The sequence below is a fragment of the Colletotrichum scovillei genome, assembly GCF_011075155.1.
Source record: "Colletotrichum scovillei strain TJNH1 chromosome Unknown Contig00006, whole genome shotgun sequence".
NCBI lineage: Eukaryota > Fungi > Ascomycota > Sordariomycetes > Glomerellales > Glomerellaceae > Colletotrichum > Colletotrichum scovillei.
Genome location: NW_023336264.1, coordinates 2,603,937 through 2,618,427, shown reverse-complemented (window position 1 = coordinate 2,618,427; position 14,491 = coordinate 2,603,937). Strand labels below are relative to the sequence as shown.

The window sequence follows — 14,491 nt, the reverse complement described above, 5'->3', positions numbered from 1 at the left end:
CCTTATTGCTCGTACTCCTCCCCAAAAGTTCCGCTGTTTATGTTATCAATCTACGGGATGCTAGCAGAATCTATGAAAGACTTGAGTGGTACTTCCCAAGACTTTTTCCCCATGCAAAAGAATTCCGTGGTCGCCACCTACACCATCCTTCATCCATGCGGCCGTGGCCTCCTCCCACCCCATCCAACGGGATTCAGCCAAGTCTTGCCATGTCCTGGGCGCGGGTTGTCAGGGCACTATTGGCGAAAGCCTGAACTGAACTCGTGCCTGACTTCTTTTTTTCCCTCACTACCTTCTGGGCGGGATCCTCCCTCTCTGGGCGGATATCCCGCCCTTCGTGACTTCTGTGAACCCATCTTCTTTCCGTTGACATGTGTGAGCGGAGGTGGTTGGTGTAAGGTTAACCCAAAGAGGGGAAAAGAGGACCATGTGAGATAGATCCATCATCCAGGTTACATGCAACATGCAACCAGTCGGCTTGCAAAGGCAAAGAGAAGAAAATCTCAGGTTGACCTGCAGTAGTATAACTTGACCGTTGTTGCCATCCGGTTCGTTCCCAAGGATCTTATGCTAGTTAAGCCGCCCCCTTAATTCTTAATTCTTCCCACCACCCCCTCCACAGTCGTCGTACGCATCTCTTTCGTAACGCACTCTGTTGGTCCAAGGCATCGCGTGTTTTGCCGCATACCCGTCTCTTGTCTTGTTATCGAAAAAGCTTCTTTCTGATTCAAGCCCACATCACGGCAGCAACAATGCACGCCTCCCTCAAGACGTTCCTGGCCCTGGGCCTCGCCTCGGTTGCCTGTGCCCAGCACACCAAGCAGGATGATGAGATGGGTCCCGCTGCCTTCATGTGGCCGGCTGACAGAGTCTGGAGCGGAGACATGGACAACCAGGCTCCGTGTGGCTCAAAGTCTGGTGCTGCCAACAGAACCAACTTCCCCTTGGGTAAGTCAAAAGTCTCGGGACGAAAGTCTTGCTGAAGACAAAACGATGCATGAGACTTTGACTGACGAGTCCCGATTAATAGTTGGCGGAAAGGTCGCTCTCGTTGCCCAGGATGACTATTACAACAGCAAGATCTCCATCTCTTACAAGAACGGTATGTCTACAGAACCCTTGTCATTTCATTGTTTGAGTGTGTGAACTCGGAAAACAAGCACTTCATTGTACTTCGACTCATTTTCACGCTCATGAAACCTCGTTAACCCCCTTATTCCATCACAACATGACTAACAAACCCCTCAAGAGCCAACCTCCAACAGCGACTTCACCACCATCATCGAGGAACAGTCCGTCTCGGACTTGAACCCAGGCCACACCTGCGTCGACGTGCCCAACCCGCCCTCCTCCATCGCAGCAGGCTCCAACGCAACCCTTCAAATCATCTACCGCGCCGACTGGGACGCTCCCCACAACCAGACCTTCTACGCCTGCGCCGACATCACCTACGTCGAGGCCGCCAACTTCAACACCCGCATCCCCTGCTTCAACGCCACCGAGCCCGGTGAGGACGACATCGCCGCCACGGCCTCGCCTTCCGCCTCGTCTACCAACGCCGCCTCCAACTCTGGCTCTAGCTCTGGTAGCAGCGGAAGCAAGAAGCTTTCTGGTGGTGCGATTGCCGGTATCGTTATTGGTGCTGTCGCCGGTGTTGGTCTGCTGATTGGTGCCGCGCTCTTCTTCTACCGCAAGAGCCAGCAGAAGAAGCGGAACTCGAGACTTGCCCGTATGGAGGAGAACGCGAAGCGCTCTGAGCACTACAACGCTGGCAAGGACTCGACTTCGCAGAACAGCATCAAGTTGAACAACCTTCCCTGAAAGTAGAAAAGATGGTAGCCTCGGGATTGTCTGACAATCTCTGATCCGCTACGTTGGGCGAATTTCATGTTGTTGATTGGAAAAGGGGGGAGGGCTGGGATTTTGAATGAGAAATGAAGACGTTTGTGATAGGCTGAGTGAGGCTGGGCTAGGAGATATGATGGGCTGGAAGAGTTATGTGTTATGCGCGATGAGATGATATCCAGTTCTTAGTTTAGCAATGATTTGTTTTCTCTAATTTGTCTGACCTGAAAGACTTTGCCATCGTCAAAAGGTAGTATCAAGTGAAGAAGTACAGTTTCAACTTGACTCTCAACATCCGGGCCAACATAATTCCTCGCTCAACTTAAGTACTCGAGACAATTTGCCCCAGAAGAGACTCCTGACGACGTAAAATACCACCCCCAAGCCCTCTCAAGCGCAATCACAGGAATCTTCTTCTCCCTGCACCCAAAAACATACAACAACGACTCCGCCATACCCACGCCCCCCACAAGCTCCTGCAACACGCCCGTCACCCCGTCCATGATCTCCGGGTCCGCCCGCGACTTGTACACTATAAACGCCATCGGCCGGATGAGGTCGTTCTCGAGCACCAGCGTCTCCAGTCCGTTGAGCTTCTCCTTCCGCGTCAACTGCAACGCGTGGCTGATCATGTCGCGGTACAGCGGCGTCACGGCGGGGAGAACGTTGGCGTCGAGCCTGTGACGCTTGTAGATGGCGGCCAGGTTCTCGACGTAGAGGGATTCGAGGGTCATGGCCTGGAACCAGCGGTGCGGGTTGCGATCTCGTTGCTGGCGCGAGGTTTGCAAGAGGGGGAAGAAGCTGGCGTGCCAGGTTTGGAGGAGGTTGGCTGACTCTTTCCAGATGGCGGCGTCGTTGGAAGGGTCGTCGGAGGGTTTGTTGGGGGATTTAGATCTGAGGCCGTGGAGAGAGTGCATCATGGCGTGCTGCGTTAGATGCCACCACCGCGACGCTTCGGTGATGTTGGTGAGGCTCGATGGCATGTCTTCCATCTTGTATCTGTGTCTGCACCCGTGAGGGAAGTTGCGCGCCTGCGCCGTGACGCGGATCCCCTCTGGCCCGAACCCCTGGGCCCACGGGTGCGTATCGAGTCTTTGCAAGGTATCGAACAGCGCAGACTCGAGCTCAGAAAGACGAAGCTGTTCAAATGGCATGCCATCCTCCTCTAAACGGAGACTAATGAACTGATCCATCATAGCCACGGCATGGTTATGATGCTTCGACGCAGCCTCTGGGTTCCCCGCCATCATCTCAAAGGTGGTGAACAGCATCGACGTCAGCACCATGTACGGCAGCGTATACGTCGTCGCCTTAACGCTGAAGACGGCCTTGACGGCGTGGCCGTAGTGCTCCAGCGCGGCGCGATATTCTGCGCTGACAAGCTTGTCGCCGACAACCGGGTGGAAGGCTTTCCCCAGGGCCCCGATGCCAGAGCAGATTTCCCGGATGGCGATCTCGTGGTTGGCGTACTGCGGCGTCATCTCCGCCACGTGGTTCTTGAGCACGGTGGCGCCCTGCTCCAGGTTCACAATGAAGGACTGGAACGAGTCCCATTGCCGTTGATTCTGGAAGAGGGCCGTCTCGTAGCCCGGGGTGATGAGGACGCGGTGGTCGGGGGTCCGGCGCTGTGCGGTAACGGTGATTTGCCCGCCATCGCCACTGCTGCTGCCGCCAGCTGGACGGGAAGTGATTTGAACTTGGCTATGTCTCTGTGGCGTGAGACGTAGTCCCGAGTCGAGGTAGCCCTCGCAGATACGGTTTGATTTGACGCATTTCACGCAGTGAGGTCTGGCCAAGTCACACTTGATGTGGCGTCTCCTACATGTGCGATACCACGTGAGACCCGTATTCTCCTCATCAAGGGTGGGAACGATTACGAGGAACGAGGACGGGGGCGAATGAAAGACGCGTATAAGAGAGTTAACATAAACGTACCTGCATTCTTTACACCCATTCCGGGTCTTGGGCGCGCTCGCACGGCTCTGCTTGGGCCGGTTCGAAAGCGAGAAGACGTGAAGCTGGCCGTTTGATGGAGTTCTATGACCCGAAGTGATTAGTTGTTGGTCCATAAATCAACGAGAGATGCTCCCATTCCCCTGCTATGAAGCCACGTGCTCTTGCTAGGTCGATCTTCTTCAGACGCTCGTACCAACGACGTCGGCTCCAACGGACCCTGGACATCTCTCTTCTAACGAACAAGTCGCTCACATGCAACTTACGTCTTTGTTTCGCCCTGTTCGGTACTTTGAGACGAAGCTCTTGACAATGGGCGCGATTCTAATTGAACTTGAGAACGCGCGCCTTGGAAGCTGTGAACCACGAACGTAGGCTCGAGTGACCTGGTTTTGGTACCCATGATATCGGTAAACTACTGCAGCTCAACGCGGTGGCAATAAAGTCGAAAGGTAAGATTGGACATGGACATCAACATCAGCAGAACCAAGCAGAAGTTATGAAAGCCGGAAGTCTGAAGACGGTATAGATTTTTGACAATATCTTAAAGATGACGTTTCCCCTGACTACCTAGGTGAGATAGCGAGCTTCTTTCATGAAGTTGATGCGGAGCATCCCGAGGATCTAAGGGAAGCATGGATCATAATCCTTTGATGCGACAAGCCAATCATAGATTTCTGTTGCTCTGAGAGGCGATCCTGACAGCCAATCAGATGAGCTGTAGTACGTGTTTCCTAATTGGGACTCGGCCGGAATCCTTTAAAGTTCAAGATGACTCTGGACAGACTAAGCTGGGTGAATGAAACTCCTACCCGTTGCTTTTCACTGACAGTCCTCGTCTTTATCCTTCTCTTCCTAAGCTGCATATGTCCTATCCCGAGTCTCAAGAAGTTAGATCGCCGCGATTGCTGTTCTTAAGAAGAAACTCAACCTTCAACTCTCCCAACTCTCGTGAACTAGCGGGCCACTAAAACTGACAGCTTTTCTTATCACGACCACGGCAACGCCACGGAGCCTTAGGGCTGAATTGTCGAAACAATGGGAACTGATTTGTACGCCTTCACATAAGCTGTGGGTATGCGTTGAGCTTCTTATTTGATGTAGGAAACATTGACAAGCTCGTCGCATCGTCGCATGTGCGGTTCTTGGTGGTCAAGAGATGGCTAGAGGCAGCCAAGCCTCCGCCTATGAGTTAGAGAACCTCAAAACTCACACAGTGTTGAAATAAAGATGGGATTCCTACAGAGAGGCGATAGAATTGTGTTGCTGGGATGAAAGGTGAAGTATATTGACGTGGAAGAAGCACCTGGGGAAGGCCAGCTAGAAATGAAGTGGTCTGGTGGTCTCAGCTGCAGCCCGCTGGGCACATGGACTACTCCGTACATCAGATACCCAGCTCTAATTTCTGTTGGCTTCAAAGAGCCCAAGATTCGATAGTAGCCTTGGGAGACTTTCAAATCCAACCTTATGCCATTTCCCTTGCGCGAGGATTCGAACGATCTCAGTCGGTTGGGCATCTGCCTACACAATTCGGCAATTGATTGGCGTATGATTGAAGATGAGAGCCAACGGAGCAAAGTCCGAAAGGCAACAGGCAACAGGCGGTATACGGAGACTTTGGTCTACACATTCAATGCGCAGCGATCCAATAGCTCAAACCATCAGGGTCTTTAATTGATGCGCGACCGGGATGTCAACAACCAAAGATCATTCCAATCACTATGAACTACGGATGAAAACGTGGGAAAGACAACTACAAGTCGAATCCTCCGAGTGGTCAGTGTGCTAATGATAGACTATACGGAGTAGTCCCGCAACCCCAAGTTGCCAAGAAGTGCTTGAACGGCGGTTGAACCGTTGTCGGGGACGTGTTTGGGCAACTTTACCGCCGCGTCAAGGCCGGCAAACGAAGAACAGTGCCGGCGGGCGGGCGGGCACCCCCCGGGCGCAAAAGGTCATTGAATACGAAAGTCTATCGGAGCGGTAGATCCATGCTGAATCGAAAGTGACTGCCCAGATTGGCAGTTGGACTGCGGTCCAAAGTCAAGGGAACATATCCTTGGAATGTCTCTCTGGTTGATACTCTTCCTGTTAGGTTAGTGCAGTACGATCCACGATCACCAGCCTAGGAGACTTTTCTTAGTGTCCATCGAGATCCACGGACGCTACTTCCTTCCTCTCCCCGCGATTTGAGGCATTCTTTTCCTTTCTAGTGCATCCGTACGGAAAGATGTGATGGTACTCCGTAGAAAATGGGGCCAAACGACTAAAGCCAAGACTGGGACTTGTGTGCGGAAGTGTGAACATCCTCGCAGCCAGGCCCCTTTCAAGGTTCACGTTGCGGGAGAATCCTTATTAAACCGTCCGATCTTCGAGTCATTTGACTTAGTTCAGACGAAAACCTAATTCAAATAAACAAACCTCAGAGCCAGCACATATACACCACTCTACTGTGTAAGATGAACGGATTGGAAAAGCCCACTGAGTCGTCGAACAGGTCCGCCCCAGACTGTTCATCCCCTTTGCGACCTCGAAATTTCCACTCTTTTCATTTTGCAACTCCAAACCTTGTCATGGATGTCGGCAGTTGGCGACGCTGATGAGCCCCATCTCGATATTAACTCTCCGAAGTCTAAATTCTCAACGGACGCCGTAATGGTCCTGACGGAACACTCGGGCCAACAAAAACTCTCCCTTTTTTCCCTCCGGCGGCCGTTTGTGCCACGAGAATAGATGATCAGAGCATCGGTATGGATCCACAAAGCAATATCACCGAATCCGAGTGCATCGGCGCTCGCAGGGCAGGCTGGGATGCGGTTGTATGCGGTTATTATGATCGAAACTTTGTCTCTTGGCCTACTGCGGGACGTCCGGTCCTACAGTACGTCAAGATAAATAAGCCGGCTCACTTCACTCTGGACTCCCAGTGTGTTCGACGTTGAAGTTTCCCGTAGCCAACGCAAGTCGTCCAACGAGTCCATTCCTTACAACAACAAACTTACACACGTTCGCTTCAACAACAAACAAAACTCCATCCAAGATGAAGAGCTTCACCACCCTCGTTCTCGCGGCCACCGCCGTCTCCGCCGCCGCCGTCAGCAAGCCTCTTGTGCAGCGCAACACCGGCTCCGACCTCAACATCAAGATCGGCAACGACATTGTCAACTCTGCCGCTTACGAGAAGTTCCTCAACACCGAGGTTCTGGCCCCCAAGCAGCTCCAGACCCGCCAGGACGGCGAGCCCGACCCCAACCGCAACGAGACCAACCCCGAGACCATCTTTGTGCTTCAGTGCACCGATGCTGTAAGTTTTGATAGATGACTTGGCTGGCTATGAAGCAGTACTGACAAACATAGGGTTTCCGTGGTGACTGCCTCGTCTTCGGCGCCAGCCCCGGCGACTGTGGTAAGTTTAAGTCTTTACATCCGTCTTTGAAAAGGATGGCATGCTGACGTGAATGTGAAGTCTCCTACTTCAACTTCCAGGCCGCCAACTCCACCGTGATCAGCGACCGCTTCAACGACCAGGTCTCTTCCCTCTCCACCAACACCGGTGGCAAGTGCCAGTTCTACAAGTAAGTAGTCTTCAGATGAGTCTCAACTTGTCCAACAAGACATACTAACAATTCGTCAAAGGTACAAGGGCTGCAACAACAAGGGCGATGACCGCGGCCTGACCTCCTCTTACAACTACAACCTGGCCGTCGCTCTCCCCGACGACCCTCGTACCGTCGAGTACGAGAACCAGATCACCTCCTGGAGATGCTAAGCTGGCCAAAGTGCCGGCTGAATTTTGAGTCAGCCATTTATATATATACCACATTTAGCAATTGAATCATAGTTGTATTTGCTTTGCTTGAGTCCTACTGGGCAATCTTCTGAACTACCCTTCAAAGCGTCGCACCAGTACTGCACAGCTTCGACCTCACTGCTCGTCTTTCGAAAAATAGTGAAATGATCAATCTAAACTTGCCAACCAATGCGTCTGTAGTCATGCATTATTGCATTTGAGATGGCACCGCGGTTCGTCTGATGGAGCTTACAGACATAGCCTAACCTTACCTATGTGAGGAGGTGGTTTTCTGAGGCGATCTGCACGCACTGCCCCTTGGCTCCGAATTGCCAGATGCGGCAGGTTAGGTTTCGGACGACAGCTCTGATTGGATCTGTGCTGTTGCATTCGCCCTCATGGGAGCAGTACCACGTTCAGCCGTCATGCAGCTGTATCGGCTGGAAGCAAACGTACACTCGGCTACACGATTTAATTTCAGCTCTTCTTTCCTATAGGCTGCCTCTGTTCAGCTCGGCTCGTAGCTCAAGTCAATCAAGGTTGTATTGTACGTTACAGGAGCCCCGAAGCTGGATAAGTTTGGTTAACAAGAGCAGCTAAAGCACCCAATGTCACCTGGTGTATGTTGGGCTTGAGCATCTTCGTGAACGCCAACCTGCGCCGCTGGGATGACTTCCAACTATAAAAGAGACGAAACATTTCATCGATACCAATTTGTCGCCATGATCTTTTCGGAAACTGCAAGTCTCTCGCATAGCCTGCTCTTAACTCTAACTTCCAGAGAGTCGGCATCTTTTCCAGAATCTTGTGCTCTTGTGCTGGATACCTATGAGCGAAAGATGCATTCGCTTCTTTTCTTTAGCATGATCCTTTGCTGGGCAGCTTGGTCAGATTCCTCATGCATGGTAGATCGAGGACTCTGCTGACTGGCTGATGCAGGGAAGCATCCGGTCAAGTCATCACGCTGACCCCATCGACGATAGATCGAGCCAGGACCGTCACCGTCACGAGAACAGAGACTAGGGAAACCACGACTACCGCCACCACGACGGCGACTGCTGTCGTGACAAGCCCGACGACGACGACGCTACGAGAAGTCTCAATCACCACCGCACTCGTCACTCAAATCATCACGAGAACAACCACGGCGCCCTGCTCGGCTCTCAATTGTCCCAAGGTCACCTCTACCGGTACCATCTGCAAGAGCTGCTTCGTCGCGCAGTGTACTACCACTTCGTCTATTACGAAGTCTTGCGGCTGCCCTGTGCTCTCAACCGCGTCCGTCGACTTTGAGTGTGAAGAGGCTGATGTTTGTAATAAGATTGGGTGCAGGACTGTGTATGCAGTTGCAACTCCTGTGTGCTAGAGTCACTTCCTCTTTTCATCGAAATAAGGAGATGGGGCGTAGTGAATGATATGAGGAGCCGCTACATTTAGGTGAGCTTCGGGGATTAAAGAAGTTTGCTGCTATTCTCATAAGTAAGGTACTCAAATGTAGCCGCAATTATCCCCTTGAGCGAATGATCTCCTGGATTATGCATGCTTTACTAAACGTACAGAGTGGTGCCTTCAAAGAGACTAAGGCTGCACGAAGTCGGCAACTCGGACACTACTTCCTGTAGATGGAGACATGACCACCCCAAATCTCCGCACGCGATCTCCAATATTGTGAGGGTTTGTTGCGTGATGTTGTTTGGAGGCCGGAGGAATGCAGTGTCGGCCGACCATGGACTTTGTGGGCTATTGTGCCACTGCTGCATTGGGATAATGCGAGTTGACTGCATGAACCGTTTGGAGGAACGCGCAGTAGACAGCTCGAGGGCAAATGTATCCCACCGGATTCAGCCAAAGTCAAATGTATTGTCTTGCTAAAAACAAACATGGATTGAATCATGGATGAGTGTTCGTCCGGCATGTCGCACAAGGGCAGATCGGCCCGAACTGGAACCCAGTTACCCAACATCTCTAGAAGTTCAGACGGTCACTGCCAACATACTCACTCCTCATTGAGAGATTGATCAGTTTTTGATGTCACCCAGGCGGGCACCTTAAGCATGTTTTGCTTCTATACCGTACCTCGGATGATCGGATCCTACCGAATTGACATAAAAAGTGGCCGTCGGCCCATGATGTTGCGACGTAATATCCGGCCGTGTTGGCTGCCAAGGCACAGTTCTCTCACGAGAGCACGCTAAACCAACCAGTCATCCAGTCCAGCGCACAACGGGAGCCATGCCCGTCGGTGAAAAGATCGCTTGAAATTGGCTCCTCAAAAATTTCAAGACGCTACTGCAAAGTCCCCAAGCAGTCAATGACATCAGGCTCACCAATCCTAGGTGCCTTGGGTCAGTGATTGCTGCGGCTACAGGAATCGCGGGGGTTGCGGCCGGGGGTGGTTGATTGTCTAAATCGTCTTTCTCCAGTTCTTTGCCCCCGGTTCCCCCCTCACGATTCCCCGCATTTGTCGGTTCGATCAACACCGAGCACGTTTGTCCGGATGCTACGCTGCGCCGGGGTACAACGGGTTGGGACCGGGGGGCCGGTGTTGGCAGGGAACTGGCAGGGTGGTAGGATGCCCTTTAAAGAAGACGCGATGGCTTCCTCTTGCGCGCGCGGTTTCTCGATTGGCTGTTGGCTTTTTTTTACCTTTTGTCCGGCTATCGTGTTGCATCTGTCAAGTTTCAGCCATAGTCTAAAAAGAACGCCACGATGAGGTTTGGTCTGAAAGCCGGCGGCCTTCTTTGGCTTGCCGCGTCGCTTTGCGGTTCGCAGAGCGCCTTAGCTCAAGATGTTGACTGGCCGATTCATGACAATGGTCTCAATGAAGTTGTCCAATGGTAGGTTCCCATAGTTCCTTGACGGATACACCATTGGCCGTATACTGACTGAACTCTACGCAGGGATCACCACAGCTACATTGTGAACGGAGAGAGACTCTTCGTCTTCTCTGGCGAGGTATGGCGACTAACTAATTCCCTGTATAGCATATTGAGACCGTCTCGCTAACAAGTGCAGTTCCACTACTGGCGTATCCCTGTGTTCGTGATCCAACTCAACATCATCTGCAGTGTACTGAGCTTACTGACATATCTTAAAGCCCCGAACTCTGGCGAGATCTCCTCGAAAAGGTCAAGGCGGCTGGGTAAGATACAGTCTCTGGAGTGGAAAAGTTCGTTTCGTGGCTAACACGCAGATGACAGCTTCAATGCATTCTCCATCTACAACCACTGGGGTTACCACAACCCCACGCCCGGTGTCTTGGACTTTGACACCGGCGCTCACAACTTCACCTCCATCATGACCGTCGCCAAGGAACTCGGCATCTACCTCATCATCAGACCTGGACCCTACGTCAACGCCGAGACGAACGCCGGCGGCTTCCCTCTCTGGGCCACCACTGGCGCCTACGGCTCTCTGAGAAACGACGACGAGAGATACACTGCGGCGTGGACCCCCTTCTGGTCGGAGATTTCCAAGATCATCAAGCCCCATCTGATCACCAACGGCGGAAACGTCATCATGTTCCAGGTATGCGATGATACTCAAGAACTTACGAAAGCGTGGTTGCTAAGTGGAAACACAGATCGAGAACGAACTCAACGGGCAGTGGAAGGATATTGCTAAGAGAGTCCTGAACCCGCCCATCGCCAACTACATGCAGCTTCTCCAGGACAGCGCCCGGGAGAATGGAATCGACGTGCCTCTTTCTCACAACGCCCCCAACATGGTACGTGGCTATATCGAGGGAACTATGTCTTGCGCTTTCTGACATCATCTAGCGCGGCTTTTCCTGGTCCAAAGACTTTTCCAATGCTACTGGAAACGTCGATGTCGTTGGCGTTGACAGCTACCCTTCATGCTGGAGCTGCAACTTGAGCGAGTGCACCGGCACAAACGGAGCCTATATTCCCTACGTGAGTATCATAGAGTCCCCGGTGCAGCTGTGTCTTGCTAATCATTCCACTTGCAGCTGACTCAAGATTACTACTCCTACTTCACAATCCAGTCGCCGTGAGTATTCTAATTTGAAACACTCTTGAATTGAAATTCTAATCATCTTACAGGTCGCAACCCAACTTCCTTCCTGAGTTCCAGGGCGGTTCCTACAATCCCTGGGGAGGACCCGAGGGTGGCTGCCCCAGCGATATTGGCGCCGACTTCGCCAACATCTTCTACCGCGATCTCATTTACCAGAGAGTCACCGCAATTTCCCTTTACATGATGTTTGGCGGAACCAACTGGGGCTGGCTCGCTTGTCCCGTCGTTGGTAAGTCCATGTCGCCATCATATGGTATGTGTGAGATTGGCTCGTGCTAACTCAATGCCAGCTTCGAGTTACGACTACTCTTCTCCGGTATCCGAGAACAGAATCATCGGCAGCAAGTTCCACGAGACAAAGCTTTTGACTCTGTTCACCAGAGGTTCGTAGAATATTTGCCCTTGAAGGATGCAGTATGAATTCTGACATTTGCGTAGTGGCCAAGGATCTGACAAAGACTGAAAGAGTCGGAAACGTAAGTGAAGCAGTGATGCAAGTATAGTGAGATTCTGACGTGTCGTAGGGTACTGGCTACACCACCAACTCAGCCATCACCGTGTCTGAGCTCCGCAATGTCGACAACAATGCGGCATTCTACATTGCCCGTCACGCATACTCCCCTTCAAACACCAACGAGGCTTTCAAGCTCTCTGTCAACACCTCTCAGGGTGCTCGTAAGTCTTCCTTCTACCAAACATCAAATTCTGCGAATCAAATACTGACTTGACTCAAGTCACCATCCCCCAGCATGGTAGCTCGATCGCCATCAACGGCCACCAAGCCAAGGTCCTCGTTACCGACTTCAGATTTGGCGAGAAGACGCTCCTCTATTCCACCGCCGAGGTTCTTAGCTACACCATTCTCGACGGCCAAGAGGTCATTGCCCTTTGGCTTCCCGAGGGCGAGGCTGGCGAGTTCACAGTCACGGGCGTCGATTCTGCCAAGCTTATTGGTGACGGCAACGTTGCCGACTTCAACGTCTACCCTGGCGAGAGCAACGTCACCATCGCGTACACGCAGAAGAAGGGCATCACGCTCGTCGACCTCGGTGATGGCTCCCGTGCCGTCCTTCTCGACCGCAGCGCCGCCTACCTCTTCTGGGTTCCCGTGCTTGACAACGACCCCTTTGCCCCGGCCAACAAGACTGGTGAGTTTGTTCGTTTACACATCCGATACAACCTTTACTGATAACCCCGTGCAGTCTTCGTCCAGGGACCTTACCTCGTCCGCCACGCTGCCTTCAACGAGACTGGGCGCAGCCTGGCGCTCTCTGGAGACGCCGACCAGGAGACCACCATCACCGTCTTCGCCTCTGAGTCCATCTGCGGCATCACCTGGAACGGCAAGAAGCTCGAGCTCCTTTCGAGAGAGGGCAACGTTTTCACCGCCAAGATCGAGGGCCCTGCTAAGTTTGAGGTCCCCGCGCTCGGCCCCTGGAAGGTTCACGACAGCTTGCCTGAGATTGCTACCGATTACGAAGCCACCTCTGACAGCTGGGTTGGTAAGTGATGCCTGCTGCATCTTGTTTCATGTTGATGGAAGGAATGTGATCTAACAAGCTTTCAGCTGCGACCAAGACCAACACCTCCAACACCGTCAAGCCCGCCTCCAACAACCCTGTCCTCTACGTAGACGAGTACGACATCCACGTCGGAAACCACATCTACCGCGCAACCTTCCCGACCTCCGAGTCCGCCCCGACTGGCGTCTTCCTCAACGTCACCGGCGGCCTGGCCTTCGGCTACTCCGTCTGGCTCAACTCCGAGTACGTTGGCTCCTACCTCGGCCTCTCTTATCTTGGAGCCGACGCCAGCTCCTTCTCCTTCGAGAACGCGACTCTATCCAAGACCGGCGACAACGTCCTGGTCGTCATCATGGATAACTCGGGCCACGATCTGCGTGAGGCGGCGCTCGCGCCCCGCGGCATCACCAACGCGACGCTCCTCGGCCCCGACGCCGCGAACTACAAGTTCTCCGAGTGGAAGATTGCCGGCACCGCTGGCCGCAACGACCTCATTGACCCCGTTCGCGGTCCCATCAATGAGGGCGGCCTGTACGCCGAGCGCGTTGGAGCCCATCTTCCCGGATACCCCGACGCAGACTGGGAGTCCTTTGACTCCGCCAACGGGTCTCTCTCCGTTCCTGATGCCGGCATCCGCGTCTTCCGCACCGTTGTCCCGCTCGACGTCCCCGCTGGCCTCGATGTCTCCATCTCGTTCCGCCTCACTGCCGCTACCGATGATACGAACCGCCTTCGCGCACTTCTGTTTGTCAACGGCTACCAGTATGGTCGCTTCAACCCGTACATCGGCAACCAGGTTCAGTTCCCTGTGCCGACTGGTGTTCTCAACTACAACGGAGACAACACGATTGCTGTCACCGTCTGGAGTCAGGCTGCGGAGGGTGTTGCCTTGAATGTTGAGTGGCAGGCGGATTACGTCCACACTTCTAGCTTCGATATGAGCTTCGACAGCAAGTCTTTGAGACCTGACTGGGATGAGAGCCGTTCGGCATTTGCCTAGATATCCTGAGTATTAGGTTCATGTCATAGGACATGAGAAATATAAGACTCGGAAGTGAACCAAATCGTTTCTATTACTGCAATTGTGAGAACTTTTGAGACGCGACGCGACCAAGTTTTTCAAGGATAGTTCTATGAAGATGGATTATGTCAAAGTCTCTCCGACAAACTCCATAAGCACGCCTCGACTTTCTGCTTTTGAGAGTCAGAGCCATGCTGCCAATGCTCATCGCTCATAGCACCCCCGATCACTCGAAGATGAGAGCTCTCTCAGTCGTTGCCTATCGAACCACCGGTCTTTTGGGGCGAGTAGAGTGCCTGCTCTTCAACAAACGTCTAGGTA

General features: G+C 52.8%; 4 protein-coding genes across 4 annotated transcripts; 3 read left to right on the top strand and 1 right to left on the bottom strand.

Moving 5' to 3' along the window:
• Nucleotides 1-143: 143 nt before the first annotated feature.
• Nucleotides 144-2,011, top strand: HER10_EVM0005641 (uncharacterized protein). The gene is made up of 3 exons (XM_035475247.1): nt 144-948; nt 1,031-1,102; nt 1,250-2,011. Exons 1-3 carry the CDS (start codon nt 753-755, stop codon nt 1,819-1,821), a joined length of 840 nt encoding a protein of 279 aa, XP_035332658.1. The 5' UTR covers nt 144-752; the 3' UTR covers nt 1,822-2,011.
• Nucleotides 2,012-2,162: 151 nt separating this feature from the next.
• HER10_EVM0005769 (uncharacterized protein) lies at nt 2,163-4,415 on the bottom strand (the record flags this gene model as incomplete). Its single annotated transcript, XM_035475373.1, has 3 exons — nt 4,065-4,415; nt 3,781-3,882; nt 2,163-3,663 (listed from the first exon to the last, which is right to left on the bottom strand). Exons 1-3 carry the CDS (start codon nt 4,199-4,201, stop codon nt 2,163-2,165), a joined length of 1,740 nt encoding a protein of 579 aa, XP_035332678.1. The 5' UTR covers nt 4,202-4,415.
• A 2,423-nt stretch (nt 4,416-6,838) lies between these two features.
• Nucleotides 6,839-7,567, top strand: HER10_EVM0000556 (uncharacterized protein; the record flags this gene model as incomplete). The annotated part of the gene is made up of 4 exons (XM_035470332.1): nt 6,839-7,102; nt 7,156-7,204; nt 7,265-7,373; nt 7,435-7,567. The coding sequence occupies 4 exons, from the start codon at nt 6,839-6,841 to the stop codon at nt 7,565-7,567; spliced, it is 555 nt and encodes a 184-aa protein (XP_035332053.1).
• Nucleotides 7,568-10,297: 2,730 nt separating this feature from the next.
• HER10_EVM0002576 (glycosyl hydrolase family 35) lies at nt 10,298-14,149 on the top strand (the record flags this gene model as incomplete). The annotated part of the gene is made up of 14 exons (XM_035472282.1): nt 10,298-10,425; nt 10,489-10,566; nt 10,686-10,730; nt 10,789-11,116; nt 11,172-11,315; nt 11,368-11,502; nt 11,559-11,599; nt 11,653-11,855; nt 11,917-12,009; nt 12,065-12,102; nt 12,151-12,301; nt 12,361-12,786; nt 12,829-13,128; nt 13,194-14,149. The coding sequence occupies 14 exons, from the start codon at nt 10,298-10,300 to the stop codon at nt 14,147-14,149; spliced, it is 3,066 nt and encodes a 1,021-aa protein (XP_035332294.1).
• Nucleotides 14,150-14,491: the final 342 nt, after the last annotated feature.